The sequence below is a fragment of the Anomaloglossus baeobatrachus genome, chromosome 5, assembly GCF_048569485.1.
Source record: "Anomaloglossus baeobatrachus isolate aAnoBae1 chromosome 5, aAnoBae1.hap1, whole genome shotgun sequence".
Classification (NCBI taxonomy): Eukaryota; Metazoa; Chordata; class Amphibia; order Anura; family Aromobatidae; genus Anomaloglossus; species Anomaloglossus baeobatrachus.
The window spans coordinates 62,957,757-62,980,241 of record NC_134357.1 but is presented as its reverse complement, the minus strand read 5'-3'; the positions used below and the strand labels follow the sequence as shown (position 1 = coordinate 62,980,241).

At 41.9% G+C, this 22,485-nt stretch overlaps 1 protein-coding gene across 1 annotated transcript in view; it reads left to right on the top strand.

Moving 5' to 3' along the window:
- Positions 1-22,485, top strand: part of DNTT (DNA nucleotidylexotransferase) — a 599,319-nt gene that overhangs the window by 135,627 nt on the left and 441,207 nt on the right. The window contains exon 3 of the mRNA XM_075352281.1: positions 21,589-21,705. Coding sequence (XP_075208396.1) covers positions 21,589-21,705 — 117 coding nt within the window. The remainder of the gene's footprint in view (positions 1-21,588; positions 21,706-22,485) is intronic.

Genomic DNA, 22,485 nt, shown 5'->3' with positions numbered 1-22,485 from the left:
ACTGGAACCCTGAACCCTGCTTTCCCAAGGCTAAGCCGCAACCCGCTCAGTATACCCCCACCTGTCCGGGGCCGTCCCTACCTGCGGATGGACTGACACCTTGTTGCCCCACACCATCAGCCCCGGTACTCCTATCGGCAGCGGCGGTACTCCCCTTACCAAAACCCGCAGGTGGTGTCATGAACATTTATCCCCTGTAAATACTTCCTTTACATTTGAGTGGCCGCAAGCCCCCGGGTCCGGAGACCCTCAGTAACCCCGGATCCGAGCAGTTTGACTGCTGCAGGGGCGGCACATTCATTTAGTGGCAGCTATCTCTCCTGGCTCAACTACACATGTATGCCAAGTGAGCATGCCTTTTCTATGGGGAGAGGGGAGTATACTTCTGAAAGACACTTCTGGCGGCTGCTTTATCTCCCAAGAGAACAAAAGGATTAAGTGTTGACATTCAGCATGTTATCTTCTTTACTATGTGATCATCTCTAGAGGGAAACACGTAGATGGATGGCAGATTTGGCCATTATGCATATAAGTATTGGTAGCTTTAGAGATTTCTTTTAAGGTCAAATATAATAATACTTTCTTTACTTTCTCTAATGAATCCATTGCCTAAGAACAACACAATAATAAGGTGTCATCCTTTACAATGTCCTGCTATGAAATTGCCCTTTAACTATGGCCTTGACATCGTTGATTACATAAATATTTTTTAATTAGCCTTCTACTTTTAAAGGTCATATTATATTTATGGACATTTTATCAGCCATTATTTTTTTTTCAGTGCTGAAAGTCGCTTGTTTTTGAAGGTTAAACGAGTTTTATAATTGTATTCAGTTTTTTCAGAATCCATGCACATTTATTCTGTATTATTTGATCCTTACTAAATTTTCATTGTTGAATTTGCACTCAAGCAGCATGTAGCCATGAGTAATATTTCTTATGCCGTATATTACTCAAATCTTAACTGCTCCTTAAGGCCCTTTTGTTATTTTTCTTCCATTTATTTGGCAAAAAAAATCTGTTCTACCTTTCTGATTTCCTGCATGAATAAACCAACTTTTGAAAAATTCACAGAGGATACAATATTTTAGATAAAAATAAGTTATAGATTTAGGTTAATGTGATTAGTGTCAACATACTGTAGTATAATTTATAATAATTAGCTCCATTGATTTAGATGTGTGCCACCATAACTATCAAAGCCACAGGTTACCTAATAAGCATTTCAATTATAGGTTCCTCCTAAGTGCCCGCCACAGATGTCCCACCAAAAAAGAATTAGAATCATAGAATCATAGAATGGTAGAGTTGGAAGGGACTTCAAGGGCCATTGGGTCCAACCCCCTGTGAGTGCAGGCTTTCCTAAATCATCCCAGCTATATGTTTATCCAGTTTCCGCTTGAAGATTTCCATTGATGGAGAGCTCACCACCTCCCATGGTAGCCTGTTGCACTCTCTGACTGCCCTCACAGTCAAATTAAGTGCCATGTCAAACTAATCCATGGGATAACAGGCCACTACTGGTGACTAGAGATAAGCGGCCCTCAAGCTAGGGGTTCTAACTTTCCCTTATCCCAGAGGTACTTTTGTAGGTGAAGAGGTCTGGACCACCAGCTTAGCCCTGACTCCTGACTAACCCTAGGTCTAATACCCCCAAACCAGGAGAGGGCCAGGACTGGAGTGGTAAATCCCAAAAAACAAGACAGACAAGGGAAAACAAAATTCAAACTCCTAGCAATCACCCATAGAGGTATTGATAAAATGTGATGAAGAGGAAATAAAGAAAATGAAGGAAATAGTCAAACAACAAAAGTATTTCCACAACACACCAGAATAGCCTACAGTAGTTCACCAGAATCTGTATCACAACAGCACATGGATCGGTATCGCTACAGCTATATTCGGCATTGAGGAGCAAATTCCATCAGTTTTTAAAGGGTGGTTGTGGCCATGATAGGTGTCCAGGAACCCATGCCTTTTGCAGTAATTCACAGGCCAGCAGAAATTAACTCCTGCTAGACAAACTATTCAATGCACGGCTCTAAGTGAGCAACTCAAAAGCACCAGGTGGCGTGTCAAACTCTGAAGTGTGAACAGAGTCAGAATGTAAGGTGATTCCCTGCAGGGTATATAATAAAAAACAAACATGCGGCGCCAATCTCAGCGCGTTATCAAAGCGGCTCTCTGGTGCCCTTTTTTTTACTGAAGTTTTATGCTCTCACCTTTTGCCACAAAACTTCAGGCATATATGACTTTTCCAAAGTCTCCTTATCTGGGTCTGCTGCTTGCCTTGAATTGATCCTGTGTATGGTCCTGCCTCGGATTACCACAAGTGAAAAAGTTAAAAATGAAGTAAACCAATTCTGTAGTGGCCGCGCTCCCCGTAGTAATGATTTTAAAAACTCTTGTCCTCAAATGGAATTTATTACTCAAACATACGGAAATAAAAAACGGATACAACGCGTTTCGGCGGGAACAACCGCCTTCCTCAGGTATCTAAGAGATGCATTTTTATTTAGATACCTGAGGAAGGCGGTTGTTCCCACCGAAACTCGTTGTATCTGTTTTTTATTTCCGTATGTTTGAGTAATAAATTCCATTTGAGGACAAGAGTTTTTAAAATCATTACTACGGGGAGCGCGGCCACTACAGAATTGGTTTACTTCATTTTTAACAGAGTCAGAATGTGCCATGACACCTGGTGAGTTTGGAGCTGAACGCAGTGTGACAGCAGATCAGGCAAAATACAAATTCGTAAATTCATGCATTTTTTACAAGGAAATTCAACTCACGACGAAGTTATTGATTGTTAACTTATTACCCCTTATTATGCTCTGGGGTCTTTATAGACCCCAGAAAATAAAAAACATTAATCATATAAAAAAGTTTACCTTTCTGACTCCTCCACTCGGGTTTGAGGAGGAGGGTACAACGCATTCACGCACAAAGTCACGGTGCAATTTGTGACCTCATGACCTTCTACACTCCTGTACCAAACCCTCCTAGGCCTTCATATATAACAGAAGTCTTGGCCGAGTGGGTGAGACCCGGGGATTTCAGTGTGATTGGAGATGATCTGAAGTTAAGGCAAAACCTAGACAGGTGGGGTCGAAGAGGTGAGTATAAGGATTTTTATAAACATTTTTTATGGTCTTTTACGGTTCAGAAAAATAGCAGACAGTGGTTTTGTTGTTGAATTTGGGTAGAAGTGAATTACATAAATCTACAAATATGAATTTTTGTAAAATTTGTGTAGAATTCAATTTATTTACTCATTTACACTGGTAATTAGAGATGAGCGGACCCCTGGAAGTTCAGGTTTTCTCATTTTTATTCGTAACATGTTGTTACTTCTCTGAAGTTTCTTCAGTTCCTACTGTACAATATCACCCTATACCCTATACCATACTTTCACCCAGTGCTTTTTTTGCGGCGGTACATGCTGGTACGACGTACCGGAAAATCTGAAGAGCGCTGAGGAGCAGCACCTCTGGCTCTGTCCACATGGCTAATTTGTAAACTATACAAATTAGCCATGCGTGGAGCGAAGGCACAAGCAGAGGAGCTACTGGAGCTGCAGGACCTGCGATGATGTGACGTACATGTGACTCGGCTGGGCGGAGCCATGAAGTTTTCCCCAGCGCGAAAGAAGCTGGAGAAGATGGAGGAGTGCAGGGTATGTGAGAGAGGGGTGCAGAGGGCGGCAGGCTGTGCAGGGGGAAGAAGGATGCAGGGGGGATAGAGTGAGATCAGGGGTATGGAGAATTGAGGGACGAGGGGGATGGAGGATGGAGAGATCAGGGCGATCAAGGATGGAAGGAGCAGGGAGATGGAAGATGGAGAGACCAGGGGATGGAGAATGGAGGGAGCAGGGGGATGGAGGATTGAGGGAACAGGGGGATGGAGAATGGAGGGAGCAGAGTTCATTGAGTTTTGTTTCGTCAAACCTGTCTTAGATGGATAAAATAACGCACTATTTCTCGGTCGGTGCGGCTCCGGCATGCAAAAGACCCGGAACAGATGTGGAGACAGAAACAAATCAGATGATAGAGCAGAACGTGGCCACCGGTTCTTCAACTATCGAACCTGCATCAGCTATTGTTAATGATCCTGAGGAATTTGGTTGAAATTTCTTATAGAATACAACCTAGGTAAGTTGAAAACCATATTTTGCAAGAAAAAAAAATGATTATACAGTATTAGTCATTTTTTATTTTTCTTTTGAAATCTGAATTACATAGTTTCTGATTGAAATCAAATTGTACAGACTACAAAACTGAATAATAAGAAACAGAGCCGCACCGTCCATTGGACAAGTTGAGCAGTTTGCTCAGGCGGCACTATATTCAGGGGGGCGGAAATGTGGCCGGGCGGACAGAGCTGTATGGGGACTGCTGTTTTCCACTGCCCCGTGCCTCAACAGGTAAACCGTGCACAGGATCTCCCAGCCGCCCGACTGCACGATAGCACCTCCTCCCCGTTCCTCAATCTCGGCCGCCGGCTGGCAGTCCCCCCCGCTCCTCAATCTCCGCCTGACGGCACCCCCCCACTCTTCGCCTCAGAGATGCGTACCGTCAAATTTTTTTTACAAAAAAATCGCTGCTTTCACCACACTGTAAAGTGCATAATTCACTAGCATACTCTTCTCACATACTGTAGAACAAAGCATTGCCGATATAGATCTATACACTTTCTACAGTTTAAAATTGTGGGCAAAAAGTGCCTTACTTTATCCAGTTATACAGATAGTGCCAAACAGACTACCCATTACCAATCATAGAGCATCCATTACTTACCATCTACAACAGCTACAGCGGCAGACTTATGCTTGTGGGACTGTGTTGAGAGAATATGGTACTAGCTGTAAGGCTATGTGTGCACTTTTTGTCGAGGTAGTTACAGTTCTAAATGCATCCTCTGGCAGAAATTGCTTTTGTCAAAGTTGTTTTTGATAACGCGAAAAATACGGGTGCGTTTTTACCGCGTTTTGCCGCGTTTTTAGCGCTTTTTACATGCTTTTCCACTGCATAAAAACAGATGCGGTTTGAACATAAAGACACTGCTAAATAAAGTTTACACAGTCAAACACTATGAAAACAAGAAACAAAAACCCAGTAGAGATCTATTGATGTCATTTCCTCCGAAACGGATAACATCATAATCATTTAACCAAAAAAATGCTCAGAAAAAATAAAAAAATAATAAAATGATATGTACACGTGTATATAGTGCACCAAGCAAAACAATTTGAATAAATATGGATATTTCTGGTTTGTCCGATGATTAAAAATTAATGAATTTATTACACAATATTATTATTTTCAAAATCACAAATCATCAATACAGACAATTCACACAAAAAACCATACCATGTTTTGCAAAAAAAATAAAAAATAACGGACCAGACAAAGGAAAACATCAATAATTTTTGTAATATGATTTGTATTTCATAACACATCATTACCAGGTCATTTATATAGCATGACGGAAAAATATAATATGTGTATAATTGTCAAAAAAAAAAATCTAACTAATAAATCCAATGTAATAATATGATAATAAACAGTTTAACTATACAGTGGTACCTTGGTTAACGAGAACAATCCGTTCTGGGAGTGTGCTTGTTAACCAAGTTACTCGTTCCGCAAAGCAAGATTTTCCATAGGAAATCATTGCAATGCAGACAATTCGTTCCACAACTTGTTAAATGTCCCATCCTGGTCCCCTATAGTGCCATTCCACACACGCACAAACTCGCATGAACACACAAGCACGCATGCACACGCACATATTATGCTCGCCTTACCTTCCGTTCCATCGCCGGTCTGCTGGGACTTGCTGTTCTCTTGTACGGGCTGTGTATCGGGTAACCATAACGATGAGGGAGGAACCTCCGCTGCCAGAGCACTGACGTCAAAGGCAGAGCCGCTTGCCTCTGTTGTAGCTGTTCTGTTTTGTCACAAGTCAGCTTATGGGATCACCAGTGAGGTCTTCTCAATTAGGCCTCTTCAGACCTAATCAAGATCGAGCGCTCGGAGAAAGAGACCAGCATCCATGTGATATTGCAAATAAGGCTTCTAAGCTGGACTTTACAAGTTGCTCATATGACCTTTAAGTTTTAGCAAAGCAAAAATGTAGAGTCATGCATATGAGATAAGAAGAAGATAAGAAGAACATTTAGAGACAAAATAATCCTTGAGCCTGTCTCTTATTCCGAAGGCTCCATAATGATTATGAACTACCACCAGATATACTTACTAATAACAATAAAATATCTTTAATGAAGAAATATAGAAACTATTAACCCTTCTATATCACCTCTGATTGGCCAGCGCGCTGCCTTTGAGTATCGGTGACAGGAAGTTCCTGCTTCGTCGCTATGGTTGCAGATGCACAGCCTGGAGTGGAGCGGAGCGGCGAACTTCAGGACCCAGGAAGCCGGCGATGAAACGGAAGGTACACTATATTTTATTATATTCTTACCTTACCTTCCGTTCCATTGCCGGTCTCCTGGGTCTTGTAGTTCGCCCCGAGAACATCGCGATGTACCCGAGAACTACAAGAACTATGAGGCCGGCGATGGAACGGAAGGTAAGGTGAGCATAATACTGTATATGCGTGCTTGTTTGTTTGTGTGTGTTTTGTGCGTGCATGTGTGTTTGTGTGGACTGCAAGAGCGGGACAGAGCGCGGTGGATGTACGGAACCGGAAGTGTGTGCGGTGAGGATTTTGCTCGTACAGCAAAGCTTTCTCGGAAATCGAGTTACAAATTTACAGAAAGCTTTGCTTGTTAAGCGAAATTCTCGTTAAGTGGGTTACTCGTTAAGCAAGGTTCCACTGTATTGTCTTATTACATTACATATTTGTATTTTTGCATATTTGTAATCCAAATTTCAACTTAATTTTAACTTCATGGTTGTGAAAAGAGCTCTTGGGTAAAAAAACCCTGGCCTATGCTCATTATGGCGAACAGCCATATTTGTTTTTTGTGGATAATTTTCATTTTGGGGTTGAACATATTCATTAATTTTGGCATTGTGATAATTTTTTTGAAAGTGAGAAAGATATGGTGTCTGATAATTGGAATATGGGGCATCTCATGTAATATTCTGTGTGATTTGTGTTTGTTGTTGATTTTGTGGTTGTTTTTTTCTTCTCAACAAAATTTTTTTCAAAAAAATTCACTAGCTCACCACCAGAGGGAAATGGACCCACATCTTCAAAACAAGAAATCAAACCACATGTGGCTGTTATTGCATGTTGCCTTTTTTTCCTATCATCTAGTTTTCTAAGTCGCAAGGCGACACTCATTCCAAAGGTGTCATATTCATCATCTTCTGTGGCTGATTTAAGAATATCAATGGTTTGATTAGTTAAATTGTCAGGGTCGTTGTGTTTAGAATTTGTGTTTTTATTTTTATTTTTCGGCTTTGTATAGGTTGTTTTGGTTGCAGCTGGATTTGCTGATGATGTACCACTGGTTTCACAGGTGATTATGACTTGTACAGAATCCTGATTTGACATTAGCTGGTTGCTGGTGTTTGGATGGTCATCAGTAACTTCTGTCGAATTTTCATTATTTTGATCCTGATTTTCTGTTGTGTTGTTAGGTTGTGGCATAATATTTCCAGAAATTCTGTTAAATAAAATATAGTTGTTATCATATATTTTCGTATATATTGTATGTTGTGAAATATTTTAAAATATAAAATTTAATTTATGAAATTGTAAAATGTTAAACAAAATATGAAAAACAAATTTAAATAATAAAAAAAAAAGAAAAAGAAAAAAATATCAACTTTTCGATCACTTATACTGTCTTAAAACCCGAGCATAGAAATTTAAGGTCTTCATAATATATAAAGTTTGGCTTTTTTGGAGATGAACCACTTTTTCAGGCCTCCATTCTAATTTTATTGAAACGATCCTTTACTGATCGCCATCTTTTGCGAACATCTTGCTCTATGTAAATCATAAATGTAAAAAGGAACATATGTTATAAAAATTAAAAAAAATAAAATAAAATTTAAAAATTATGTTTATGTAACACAATAAACATAACAAAGAAAAATAAGCAATTACCAATCTTATACTGAAGAGCCTGATCTGCCTCATGCCACTGTGGAAACAATTCAATGCATATTATCCAGCAATCGGCTCGTTTCAATTTTTGCATATAATCAGGGCAAGTGGGGTCCCACAGACAGGGCATAGATTCCACCTGTGAGAAGACATAAATGAAGTACATTATGATACTGTACAAAATGATATTAATGTTTAAATATGCCAAACAAATAGCTTATTTGTTCATTAAATATTTTTCACAATCAACATGTATTGCTTTAATAAAATACTATGCGATATCCAAAAAATTAAGATATTTGTATCATTACAACTTTGAAAATATTATAAAATTAAGATATGTAATTAAGAGATTTAAATTAACTTTTAAAAAATTAAAACCATATGTTTGACATATTCCATACATCATTTTCATAAAATATTAGTATAAATAATGATTGACACACATTAAATAATCTTCATTCGATAAATAAGTAATTTATACGTGATATATAAATAAAAATTAAAAAAAAAATTGATTTCTTTAAAAATGTTTATTTTCATTATAAAATTTATTTTTTTTTTAAACTTAAAAAAACCCCAAACATTATCAACAGTACATATAAATTACATATTACATTTTATAACAATTTCACACATTTATGTCAGCTCTTAACCTAAAGAGACATTTACGTATCACTATATTCACACAAAATGTAGGATAATTCCTAGAAATTATAATCTCAACACAATTGTCTGAAGAAAACTAAACAAAAGAATGTAATAATTTCAGGGTAACGCAGAGTGTTTAAAGTGCAAATTTTTTAAAATATATAATAAGCTACAACAATACTTTGTATATATTTAGAAAATACAATACTTCAAGGATTCTGAACATAAACATTCTAATATCTCATTGATTTAGTGCTATCTGTTTCATGACATTTTAAAAATTAAAAAAAAAAACACCATACTTATCAATTTGTACACTTCTATCTTGAGTCTTTTATACCAGGACATAGTTTGTGATGATGATGCTATACTGGAATAAACTTAGTTATTTTCGGAAATGCCGATATACTCCAGGCACGTCTTCTTTTATTTTACAAAGGATGTGATGTAATTGATGACGTTTGTGAGGTCACTTCCATCCTTGAAAATATGCGTTTTTGAACAGCAAAACGCATGTAATAAGCAGTGAAAAAAGCACCTGAACCGCACATTTTTTTAGAAAAACATGCGTTTAGTGCTTTCTCATAGAGATCAATGTTATCAAAACACAGCACAAATGGCAAAAACAATTTACATTCTGCGTTTTGAATGCAGAGTTTTTGCCTAAAATTATGCAAATTAAACGCTGTGTTTATAACTGCATAGTGCACACAAGAAATCACTTTTTTCCATAGACTTTGTTGGAAAATCAAAACGCAGTCATTTTGGCATGAAAACGCTGCATTTGAAAATGCTGCGGAAATGCAGGTAAAAACGCAAAGTGCGGACACAGCCTAAAGCGGGCTTTACACGCTACAACATCGCTAATGCGGAGTCGTTGGGGCCACGGAATTCGTGACACACATCCGGCCGCATTAGCGATGCCGTTGCGTGTGACACCGATAAGCGATTTTGTATCGTTGCAAAAACGCGCAAAATCGCTAATCGGCGACATGGGGGTCCATTCTCAAATCTCGTTACTGCAGCAGTAACGAGGTTGTTCCTCGTTCCTGCGGCAGCACACATCGCTGCGTGTGACGCCGCAGGAACGAGGAAGCTCCCCTTACCTGCCTCCCGGCCGCTATGAGGAAGGAAGGAGGTGGGCGGGATGTTATGTCCTGCTCAGCTCCGCCCCTCCGCTGCTATTGGGCGGCGGTTCAGTGACGTCGCTGTGACGCCGCACGAACCGCCCCCTTAGAAAGGAGGCGGTTCTCCCGTCACAGCGACGTCGCCGGACAGGTATGTATGTGTGATGGCTGTTGTGCAACACGGGCAGCGATTTGCCCGTGTTGCACAACAGATGGGGGCGGGTACCCACACTAGCGATATCGGGACCGATATCGCAGTGTGTAAAGTAGCCTTTAGAGTTTGATAATGTGTGCAGTTCCTCTAGACTTTTTTGCATGCCTTCACAGGTTTGTTTGCGTAATTTCTTACCTGTATCCTTGATGTTATTGATGATGAAATTAATGATTGTTATAAATCCTAAGAAAGCACTTAATTGTCCTACAATGTCTGAACGCTGATGATTCTGCTGAAAACTAAAGCCTGCAACACGTTATGGGCCCAGATACAGAGCACAGCAAAACTTGGTGAACATGTAAGGAGGTGGACCTAAGGTCGTGTTTTCCCCCAATCGCATCATTGTGTGTAATTTAATGCATGATAGAGAAAAAGCGTTAGTAATATAAGGCAGGAACTACTTTGCAGCTAAAGCAGACGTGATTCTGTGTGCTCAACAAGGCCGCATGACATGGGTGTCCCTACAGCTAAAGGAGAGTGGAACCAGGGACAGCATAAAAAAGGAGGTGAAAAGTATTCAATGTAGTCGAGTCATCATGGTGACCAGGAGAACTAATGGCTGGGGTAGTTAGTTCCTCACACAGGACATTCAGCATCAAGGAATCAGACAGTCTACGACTTCAGCAGGTCACGGACCAGGTCGTACAGAATATGAGATGAAAAACCCTGGGTGGACGTTCTGGAAGCGTCAGTCAGTAGCGTGAGGCTAGGTTTCGGCCATAGTTGCAAGGAGGGTGGAGTGGCAGGAAGGGACAGAATGGCTCTCATGAACAGCATGGTGAGGTTGAGCTAGGTGGTGGTGAAACAAACAGGACTAATGAGGACAGGACAGGAACAACTAGGTTATAAGGGGTGGAGTAACTGTTGGTGGAAATAGTTTTTATTGAAAATGAAATGTCCGTGAAGATGTGTACCCACTATTCCCTGTGTATTGTCTTTGTCAAGTTACATTTATTGAAAAAACTGTGTTTTAAGAACTGGCGATCTCCTTCTGTACCTAAGTTAATGTGGTTCCCCCAATGCTCCAGTCACAGAGTATTGCACCTCATTTAAGGTGCGGTATTTGCCTCGGGTAAGGAGGGGGTTAATCACCGGTGTTCCACATTCACACATTACATAGAGCTTAGGAGCCAGCTCACTGGGGAGCTGTGCTAGAGTAGGCAGAGAGTTGGCCATCACAAAGCATGGGAATGTCCCGGTCACTAGGACAACCACTTGGGGGGTGGGTTCCACTTGGGGTAGAAGTAGGAGCATCTCACACAATCACTAATCAGTGTACCTGGGACATCAGTTCTGGGACACGACACCACCATCACTTTCTTCTCTTCTCTTCACGCTCAGCCCAGGTTCCTCACGGCTGGAGGGGTAGCTCTGACAAAGGACATTCTTCTTTCAAACACCGGTGACTTCTTCCAACTTATCCCGGGTCGACGGGTCATATCACAGACAGTGACCAATACTACCTGGGCAAGCGACACAAAGAGTGAGTAAAGACACCTGGAACCGCAGCAACTGTCTCGGACTCTTATTACCGACACCGCTGCTCCATGCCCCAGCGCCAAAGTCCATTGCCATCACTACTCCCCTCATCATCCTCCCCGGGGCTCGCTCCACCTGTGGGGAGCAATACCATCTCTGGCTGCTACTACCATCCGCCCCGGAGGACAGCGACAGCAGCAGCGGCTAATCCCTGGCCACGTACCACAGGTGGCGTCATGACAGTCATCTTACTACAACTCCCATCATCATCCCTCTTTATTGGTGTACACCTCGGGGCATGAAGCCGGGCAGGCCACTGCGACATCCCAAATGATCGCACCAACCGGGAGGCGAGTAACTCAGGTACTAGACCCCTCAGACCTGAAACCTCTGCCCCCTGGGTGCTACATTAACATCTGGCCCTGGTCAGCCAAAGCCATTGGCAGTGTGCGGCCTACACGAGCAAAACGCCATTGTGACACAAGTCCACACACCCAGCCAGGACCACCCCATCTTTACTGTGGCATGCTGGAGTGCAAGAGAATAGCACCTCGCCCGCAACAACTGTGGCGCCCCTGACCTGGTCAGGCGCCACTGAGTATTGCACCCACGCCTGGGTCAGTACAAACAGGTAATCCCGAATGCTGAGTAGGGTGTGGACACATACAGGCACTCTTGACCAGGACACACACACACATTAGAGGGGACCCCTGGGCAGACCCAGGAGGGGGCGGAGCCTCCACATCTCAGTTAGTGTGGTGCTGTAGTGAAGCTGGAAGAGAGTTGTGCAGTGGCAGTCAGAAGAGAAGGAGTGGAGCAGCCGTGTCTGAAGTGTAGGGCTGAAGAGCGGAACACTGTCAGACCCTGCATGTGCAGTGGCTGCTGACGGGAGAGAACATTATCACCAAGTCAGACTCAAAGACACCCGAAGAGAGAGAGCAGTAAGGAGTTGAGTACGAGGACTCATGGTAATGAATGCACACACGGGGACAGGTCCCTAGAGCCAGACATCCATTTGGTGGTCTGCTAAAACCTGCAGGTGGTGGGACTAGAGGTTCCACGCCAACCGTCACAGAACCCGCAGCATCAACAGCAACGAGGGGGCCTATAAGGAGGATTGACCCTGGAGCCATTTTATCCTTGGTCAACGCTGTCAGCAAATGGGTCAGAAAGGGGAGGAAGGCAGTAGCGACTTCCCTGGATGCATCCCACGATATACTTCAAGTCAGGGGTGGTCGGAAACAAAGGTGCAGGAAGGCGAGTCAGCAGTCACCCCTAAATCAGCCTGATGGATACCTGGTTCCACCTGGTTCATCATAGCATCACCCGGGTTGTCTCACTCTACCAGCAAAAAGTGAGTAAAAACCCTGAAAGACATTGCTGCCTGTGTGTGAGTTCTTCTGTGACCTGTGGTACTACACACCTACACTTGAGCCCCTGAGGCCAGCCTCACTCTCGGGAGGCCATAACACCAGACTGCATTTACCATCAGCCCCAGACGCTCTCTAAACTGCAGTGGCGGTCACCCCCTGACCGCAATTACCGAGAGTGGCATCACGATTCCTATTGAAGTTAACCTGACGTACCTGTTGCCGGAAGATTGCCAGAACGAGAAGTCCCTCAGGCGACCGCTGCAGGTGAGGGGCTTCACACAACCATCCCCTGTCACGTTACAAACACACTGATACAAGGAATCTACTATCTGTAGAAACTCAGTATACACATATAAAGGCAGAGATGTTAAAATGGCCAGAAGTTCAGAGTATAAACTTACACATGCTAATTTGAATAATGCCAATCACGAGCCAAGAGTTATGAAAGTTTAAAGCCCCATTCCAGCATTTTTTTTAAATGTACCACTGCAGTAGTGCTTTAAATCTAAGTCCCCTGCCGCTGTCTTTTACTCAACCTCTGTCGTCTGTGATGAGCGTTGCTTCCATCAGTTTTAGGCAGTTTGTGACCTGTTGGCTGCTCCAACGTGTCATGCAGCAAGCCAAAGGGCACAACTCAATACAAGTCCACAAGAGCCTCCTTCTAGCCTTATTCTTGCATTTATATTGAGAACTTGTGACGTAACGTCTAAGTTTCGGCTATGCAGAAGTTACAATCTGAAGATGGTGCCGTGGGATCATAGTGGCATCCGTAAAAGATGAAAATGATGGAGTTGAGTATAGGACCAGGGGCAGGGGACTAAGATTTAAAGCACCACTCCATCACTGAACTGCCTCCACCCCCCCGCCCCTTCACTGAAGTGGTGCTTTAAAGGGACAATGTTGCTGTCCAAAGTAATGGTAAGAGAATTTAAGCCAAGAGCCATCATAATCTTATTATTGAAAGATGGTCTATGGATCAACATAAGGCATGAAAACACTGCTAAAGGCAGGAACAATAGAAGGTCAGGGAGCAGTTTGCGCAGCCAAACGCTGTGACCTTATATGGCCGAACACCACAGGACTGTCTGTCACCTGTGACAATAGTACTGCCCAACTAAGAACACTGTTTTGAATATTTTTGCAAAACCTTTACCTTTTACAGCATAGAGAGGTATCCTGTGCTGATGAACAGGCCTGACCTAATGGTCTACGCCGTAGCTGTTGAGAATGGGTGTTGGAGTAATAGCAGCAGCTGCAGACTTTTGCTGGAGGGACTCTGTTGAGACAGCAGATGGCTCTGTGTTAACTGTGAGTTTGTTAATATGTTCAGTTTGTCTACTGTACTGTGTGACCTCTTTGGTTTGTGTTTGTTGTTAAATGTCTGTTTTTACCTGTTGTGATAATGACGATAACGGTTACTGTATCTTCCCCATACATCAGTTTGTTCTTCTACAATATCTGAATGCTGAACAATTTTACTGAAAATCTGCAACAGAAAAATCACCCTGATTGACATAATCAGTTTTCTAATCCAAAAGATTTCCAAGCCCTGATAGTAATACAAGCAGGTGGACACTAGTTGTGTTGGAAAAGAGATGAAAGATTTAGGTTGTTGAATATACTACATTTTTGGGTAGCAGCATTATTGGAGCATTATCTGGCATTTTTATGACACTGATAGTTTCCTTTAATTTGGTAATACTATTTATTTTATTTTATCTATTTTTCCCTACAAAAAGAGCAGATGCTCCGTTCACAACGTCTGCATATAGTGTATCATGTTGCTTGCTGGAAGGACTCTCATATTCATGTATTTGCACATGTAACCACAAAATCTTCACCTGAACTATATGTATTTGTCATTTCAACTATTCCACACTCTGGACTTCAGCGTTTTCTTTTTACTGTTATTTTGTCAAATTACAAGTTCAAGACTTGTTTGGTTATGACTAGGGACTTATTATTATTATTATTTATTATTATAGCACCATCAATTCCATGGCGCTTTACATGTGAAAGGGGTGTACATAATAGGGACAAGTACAATAATCATAAACAATACAAGGCACAGAGAGGTACAGGAGGATAGAGGTCCCTGCCCGTGAGGGCTCACAGTCTACAAGGGATAGGTGAGGATACAGTAGGTGAGGGTAGAGCTGATTGTGCGGTGCTGTATCAGACTGAGGGTTATGGCAGGTTGTAGGCTTGTCGCAAGGGGTGGGTCTTCAGGTTTCTTTTGAAGCTTGTCAAGGTAGGCGAGAGTATGTGTTGTGGCAGAGCATTCCAGAGTATGGGGGAGGCACGGGAGAAATCTTGGATGCGATGGTGGGAAGAGGAGATGAGAGGGGAGTAGAGAAGGAGATCTTGTGAGGATCGAAGGTTACGTGCAGGTAAGTACCGGGAGACTAGGTCACAGATGTAGGGAGGAGACAGGTTGTGGATGGCTTTGTATGTCATGGTTAGTGTTTTGAACTGCAGTCGTTGGGCAATGGGAAGCCAGTGAAGGGATTGGCAGAGAGGAGAGGTCGGGGAGTAGCGGGGGGACAGGTGGATTAGCCGGGCACCATAGTTTAGAATAGATTGTAGGGGTGCGAGACTGTTAGAAGGGAGGCCACAGAGCAGGAGGTTGCAACAATCCAGACGGGAGATAATAAGGGCATGTACTAGGGTTTTTGCAGCTTCTTGGGAAAGGAATGTACGGATCCGGGAAATATTTTTGAGTTGGAGGCGACAGGAGGTGAAAAGGGCTTGAATATGTGGCTTGAAAGAGAGATCAGAGTCTAGGGTTACTCCCAGGCAGCGAGCGCGTGGCACTGGGGACAGTGAGCAGCCATTGACATTGATGGATAAGTCAGGTGGGGGGTTTGAGTGAGGAGGAGGAAAGACAATGAATTCTGTTTTGTCCATGTTCATTTTTAGGAGTCGAGCAGAAAAAAAGGATGAAATAGCAGACATTGTGGGATTCTGGTTAGTAGGGAGGTGATATCAGGTCCAGAGAGGTAAATCTGCATATCATCAGCATAGAGATGATACTGAAAGCCATGGGACTCTATGAGCTGTCCCAGGCCAAAGGTGTAAATGGAGAACAGCAGGGGTCCAAGAACTAAACTTTGGGGGACCCCGACAGACAGCGGGCGAGATGAGGAAGTGGTGTGAGAGTGGGAGATGTTGAAAGTTCGGTTGGATAAGTATGAGGAGATCCAAGATAGCGCCAAGTCTGTGATGCCCAGAGATGCCCAGAGATGCCCTAGGGATGATCGAATACCTCAAATATTCGGCTTCACGAATATTTTCCGAATAGGTCGCCGCTATTCGCGAATATTCGATGCGCAATGTAAGTCTATGGGAAACCCGAATAACAATTATTCGGAACTATTCAGGCTTCCCATAGACTTACATTGTGCATCGAATATTCGATAACGGCGACCTATTCGGAAAATTATTCACGAAGCTTAATATTTGAGGTATTCGATCATCCCTAGTTGTGACCCTTGCTAGATTAATTCATGAGCATCAGTACATAGTGGAGAACGAAAGTCTGGTAAGCCTCTGCCAGACACTTTGGCTATAATTTACCTTCAATGAAAACAAAGAGATCAAACATTGAAATCCATATTTGCCCCAACAGACAATGTGAATATGTGAAAGTAGTGAGGCCCTCATACACATCAGATGGTCAGCTGGCTCCATTGAAGTTCAATTATCCAACATCCACTATTAATGGGTTCTGCCAAAGTTAAAGAGGTTGTCCACTACTTTTACATTGATAACCTTTCCGCTAGATAGGTTATCAATGTCTAATCATATCGGTAAAACCCCAGTAGTCAAAGAAACAAAGGAGAACATTTTTGATGCAAGTGAATTTATTGATAAACTGCAAAAGGTGAACCTTGACTAGAGCAACACCAACGTTTCAGCTTTTACGGCTTTCTCAAGGTTGTTGCCTGTAAAGGTTAAAAATACAGTGTAAATATAGACACATAAACAGGTGATAAATATATACAAATATATACAAAGTAAACCATACACGTACTTAATGCAAAGATGCAAGATTACGTGGGTCACATCGGACGACCGTCACTGTAAATGGACAAGGTGCTTTACATTTTGCAGTACAAAGTATCTAACACATAAAAAATTGTACAAGTAAGAGATAAATGTACTGATATGTAAGGGGAATACAGGATATGTAACACTCATACATACAAAATTGAAAAGTCGCATGCAAAATAATCTAACAGCAGGTGGAAAATTGGGACCCATATCAGGAGTCTGATTCAAACATATGGGAAAAGGGATATCTGGACCATTATAGATCATGTAGCAGAATCAACTGTAAGTTCAGTTGTGGACTGAACATATATTACTTAAGACCACTCAACTCCTAAGAAGGAATTTTGTCTTGACCTTCTCGAAGTGGTCCTCACTCAAAACTTCTTCCTTTCTGAAGATCAATTTTTTCTTCACTGCAGGGGGACCACGATGGGCTCTAATGTCGTGCCCCCCTAAGCTAATATTTTTATGGATCACTTCGAACACAAGTATATTTAGACTCACCCTCATTTTGATCACCAGGTCAGGTTCTGGAAACACTTTATCGACGATATTTTTTTCATCTGGATCGGTGACGTTATGTCACTTGAATAATTGTTTATTGACATCAACACAACCACCGATAACATATCATTCACCCTCCATCATAGTAACAGCTCAATTCATTTTCTGGATACAACAATCATAATCAACACGGATCGGACTCTGTCCACAGACCTTTTCACTAAACCAACCGACAGAAATAGTCTCCTTCTTTACTCTCGCTATCACCCAAAACTTATCAAGAAATCTCTTCCTCACTCCCAACATTGTCGAGTGGATAGGATAGTCACAGATCCTGCTACTAGAGACGTACATCATAAAGATATGGACCAGAAGTTCACAACAAGGGGCTACCCTCCTTATGTAAAACCCACTGGTTCCTCACGGCCATCTAATTTACAGAATCCAAATAAAATTCCATTTGTCAATACTTATCATCCGTTCTCCCCTCTCATTAAAAGTGCTATTCTTAAACATTGGCCTCTCTTACATATAATAATAATAATAATAATTAAAAAATACCGATATTATTAGTACTTTTTTACCCTACAGCACCAATCCTTAGCAGTAGAGCCGAATCCTCTCCGTATCAATGTCTGATCGGCAGGGGTCCAACACCAGGAAGTCTGCCGATCAGCTGTGCTCAGTACAAAAGGCAGTAGCAGGCAGCCATAAAGGTTTAATTTTCGGAGCTGCCCCGTCAACTGATAGCGGCTGTGGCCATTTACTGAACATCTGCCTCCAATACAAATTAATAGGAGGAATTGAAATCACCTGCAGGCTCTATAAAAAGATTGGGCAGCTCTGGAACTGAGCATTTCCAGTTTCCTACTGACGCCGGCACCCAAAGCAGCTGATCAGTGGGTGTGCTGGGTATCTGATCCCTGCCGATTATTAAGTTAAGGGGGCTTTAGACGCTACGACATTGCTAATGCGAAGTCGTTGGGGTCACGGAATTGGTGACGCACATCCGGCCGCATTAGCGATGCTGTTGCGTGTGACACCTATGAGCGATTTTGCATCGTCGCAAAAACGTGCAAAATCGCTCATCGGTGACATGGGGGTCCATTCTCAAATATCGTTACTGCAGCAGTAACGAAGGAACCTCACCTTACCTGCCTCCCGGCCGCTATGTGGAAGGAAGGAGGTGGGCGGGATGTTATGTCCCGCTCATCTCCGCCCCTCCGCTTCTATTGGGCGGCAGTTCAGTGACGCAGCTGTGACGTCACTGTGACGCTGAACGAACCGCCCCCTTAGAAAGGAGGAGGTTCGCCGGTCACAGCGACGTCGCTGGGCAGGTAAGTACGTGTGACGGGTCTGGGCAGCGATTTGCCCGTGTCGCACAACAGATGGGGGTGGGTACCCACGCTAGCGATATCGGTACCGATATCGCATCATGTAAAGCAGCCTTTAATCTGGTTGTTACTTTGATACAATAAGATCTTACACATGACAGCACCCGTCATCCATTACTTAGATTACATGTATATATTACCTTTGCATCGGTGCTTTGGGATTACTGCAGTATAACTGGCTACAGTATAGACCTGTTGGTATCAGTTATCCTACATCTGTAATAAGTATTGCTGCATTACTATACTTTGCTCTAAGCACCCCTGGTTGATCTTAGTAGTGCACCCTGTATGGGTTATTTCATTGTTTGTTCTTGCTCACCTTTTTAACCTGTACGAAATGTATGATAATAAAAAGTAGATTTTTATCTAGTCACTGTGCGGAATTTCTTATAGGTTCTATATGCTTAGTGCAGGCTATGGCTACAGATGTGTATATATATATATATATATATATATACAGTACAGACCAAAAGTTTGGACACACCTTCTCATTTAAAGAATTTTCTTTATTTTCATGACTCTGAAAATTGTAGATTCACATTGAAGGCATCAAAACTATGAATTAACACATGTGGAATGAAATACTTAACAAAAAATTGTGAAACAACTGAAAATATGTCTTATATTCTAGATTCTTCAAAGTAGACACCTTTTGCTTTGATTTTTGCTTTGCACACTCTTGGCTTTCTCTTGATGAGTTTCAAGAGGTAGTCACAGGAAATAGTTTTCACTTCACACGTGTGCCCTGTAAGGTTTAATAAGTGGGATTTCTTGCCTTTTAAATGGGGTTGAGACCATCAGTTGTGTTGTGCAGAAGTCTGGTGGATACACAGCTGATAGTCCTACTGAATAGACTGTTAGCTGTTTTTTTCTTGCCATAATACAAATTCTAAGTAAAGAAAAACTAGTGGCCATCATTACTTTAAGAAACGAAGGTCAGTCAGTCCGAAAAATTGGGAAAACTTTGAAAGTGTCCCCAAGTGCAGTTGCAAAAACCATCAAACTCTACAAAGAAACTGGCTCACATGAGGACCGCCCCAGGAAAGGAAGACCAAGAGTCACCTCTGCTGCGGAGGATAAGTTTATCCGAGTCACCAGCCTCAGAAATTGCAGGTTAACAGCAGCTCAAATTAGAGACCAGGTCAATGCCACACAGAGGTCTAGCAGCAGACACATCTCTAGAACAACTGTTAAGAGGAGACTTTGTGCAGCTGGCCTTCATGGTAAAATAAGTGTTAGGAAACCACTGCTAAGGACAGGCAACAAGCAGAAGAGACTTGTTTGGGCTAAAGAACACAAGGAATGGACATTAGACCAGTGGAAATCTGTGCTTTGGTCTCATGTGTCCAAATTTGAGATCTTTGGATCCAGCCAACGTGTCTTTGTGCGACGCAGAAAAGGTGAATGGATGGACTCTACATGCCTGGTTCCCACCATGAAGCATGGAGGAGGAGGTGTGATGGTGTGGGGGTGCTTTGCTGGTGACACTGTTGGGGATTTATTCAAAATTTAATGCATACTGAACCAGCATGGCTACCACAGCATCTTGCAGCGGCATGCTATTCCATCCGGTTTGCGTTTAGTTGGACCATCATTTATTTTTCAACAGAACAAGGACCCCAAACACGCCTCCAGGCTGTGTAAGGGCTATTTGACTAAGAAGGAGAGTGATGGGGTGCTAAGCCAGATGACCTGGCCTCCACAGTCACGAGACCTGAACCCAATCGAGATGGTTTGGGGTGAGCTGGACCGTAGAGTGAAAGCAAAAGGGCCAACAGGTACTAAGCATCTCTGGGAAGCCATGTAGAGTCCATCCGTTCACCTTTTCTACAAAGACACGGTGGTTGGATCCAAAGATCTCAAATTTGGACTCATCTGACCAAAGAACAGATTTCCACTGGTCTAATGTCCATTCCTTGTGTTCTTTAGCCCAAACAAATCCCTTCTGCTTGTTGCCTGTCCTCAGCAGCGGTTTCCTAGTAGCTATTTTAGCATGAAGGCCTGCTGCACAAAGTCTCCTCTTAACAGTTATTCTAGAGATGAGAAAGTGTGTCCAAACTTTTGGTCTGAACTGTATATACAGTATGTATATATATATATATATATATACTGCATTGCATATATGTATATATATATATATATATATATATATATATATATATATATATATATACACATACAGTGTATATGTTAGTCAAAAATTGCTTCAAAAACAGATCAGTAACAATATGGCACGCGTATATATATATATATATATATATATATATATATATATATATATATATATATAAAATCTATATCTATATATATACTGTCTCTATATATTGTTCCTCAAGCTATTCTCTAGCACTGGGTAATAGTTTGTAAAATAATAAATTCCAATGTTAAATATTTGTTATTTGCATGTATTAATTTGTCATCACACGTTTTGCCATCAGGCACATGTCAGTTTAGAAACGCTTCAACATAAATATATCGAGGGGCAATAACTGCTGATTGTACTGTCGCACGGGTAAAGTTAATTGCATAAAATTGCAAACCTCTTTTCTAAGACCATGGGGATTATAATTGGAGCAGATTCATAGAGAATTACTTATAATATAATTTTCCTTTTTTTATGTTAACTGGGCAAACAACAAAGCGGAAGGAATAAAACATTAAATTTTTTTTTATAACATGGCTGTTATTCTTATATGTATTTTTCCCTACAGGTCCAGGAAGATTGCTCTGCCACTTTCAATCCTCCGGTCTCTTCATCTTGTGTCCATATGTCTCCATATGCGTGTCAGAGACGGACTCCGCTGCAAGACATCAACAGAATATTCACGGTAATAATTATTGGCTACACAGTCATCAAAACTGCTAGCTAAAATAATGATATAGCAGGCAGCAGAGTGGAAAAAAGCGAACTCAGGGGTCAGGTTTATACCGGTGAAATAGAATTTCATTGTGATTTTCTAAGCCACGTCTCAGCTGTGACTGGTACCGGCAGGGACAGAAATATTCCATTTAATTGCATAGGGCTTATCTGGGCAGGATTTTTACAAACACTTGGGAATCAATAGCGAAAATGATTTCTGCATTCTTCCTCTACAGGCTATTTTTTCGTGTTCACTGCAACATGTATTTTTCCAAGGATTATTCTACAATCATATAAATGTGAAAGTCGCATTGATATTCGCTCGGCGCTAATCTTTAATGTACTCGTTCCAACATGTCAACTTTTTAAATGACATTTAAATTTGAGCCGTAGAGCGATAATGCCGGCACCCAATTCTTCGCAATGACTCTTCGGAATTCTGATGCGCCTGGAATCCATAGGTGACGTTTCACTCTGGCAGCTTCGAAACGCCGTTCCTTCTGAAACGTATACTTATTACAGCTATCTGACTCATTTTACTGTTATTGAGTGCTTGGGGAAGGCAATGGTTCAGCTGCTGATAATGTGTAAGATTACTACTTTAAGGCGCCCCAGTGTTCAAGCTTCGAAGAGACCGCGGCTAAGCAGTTTATACTTGCTATGCAAAGCCGGGACGTTGTAGGATATTGAGGTCACCGCGCGCATGACTTGCTTTGCAAATAAAAACAGATTTACAGGGACAAGACCA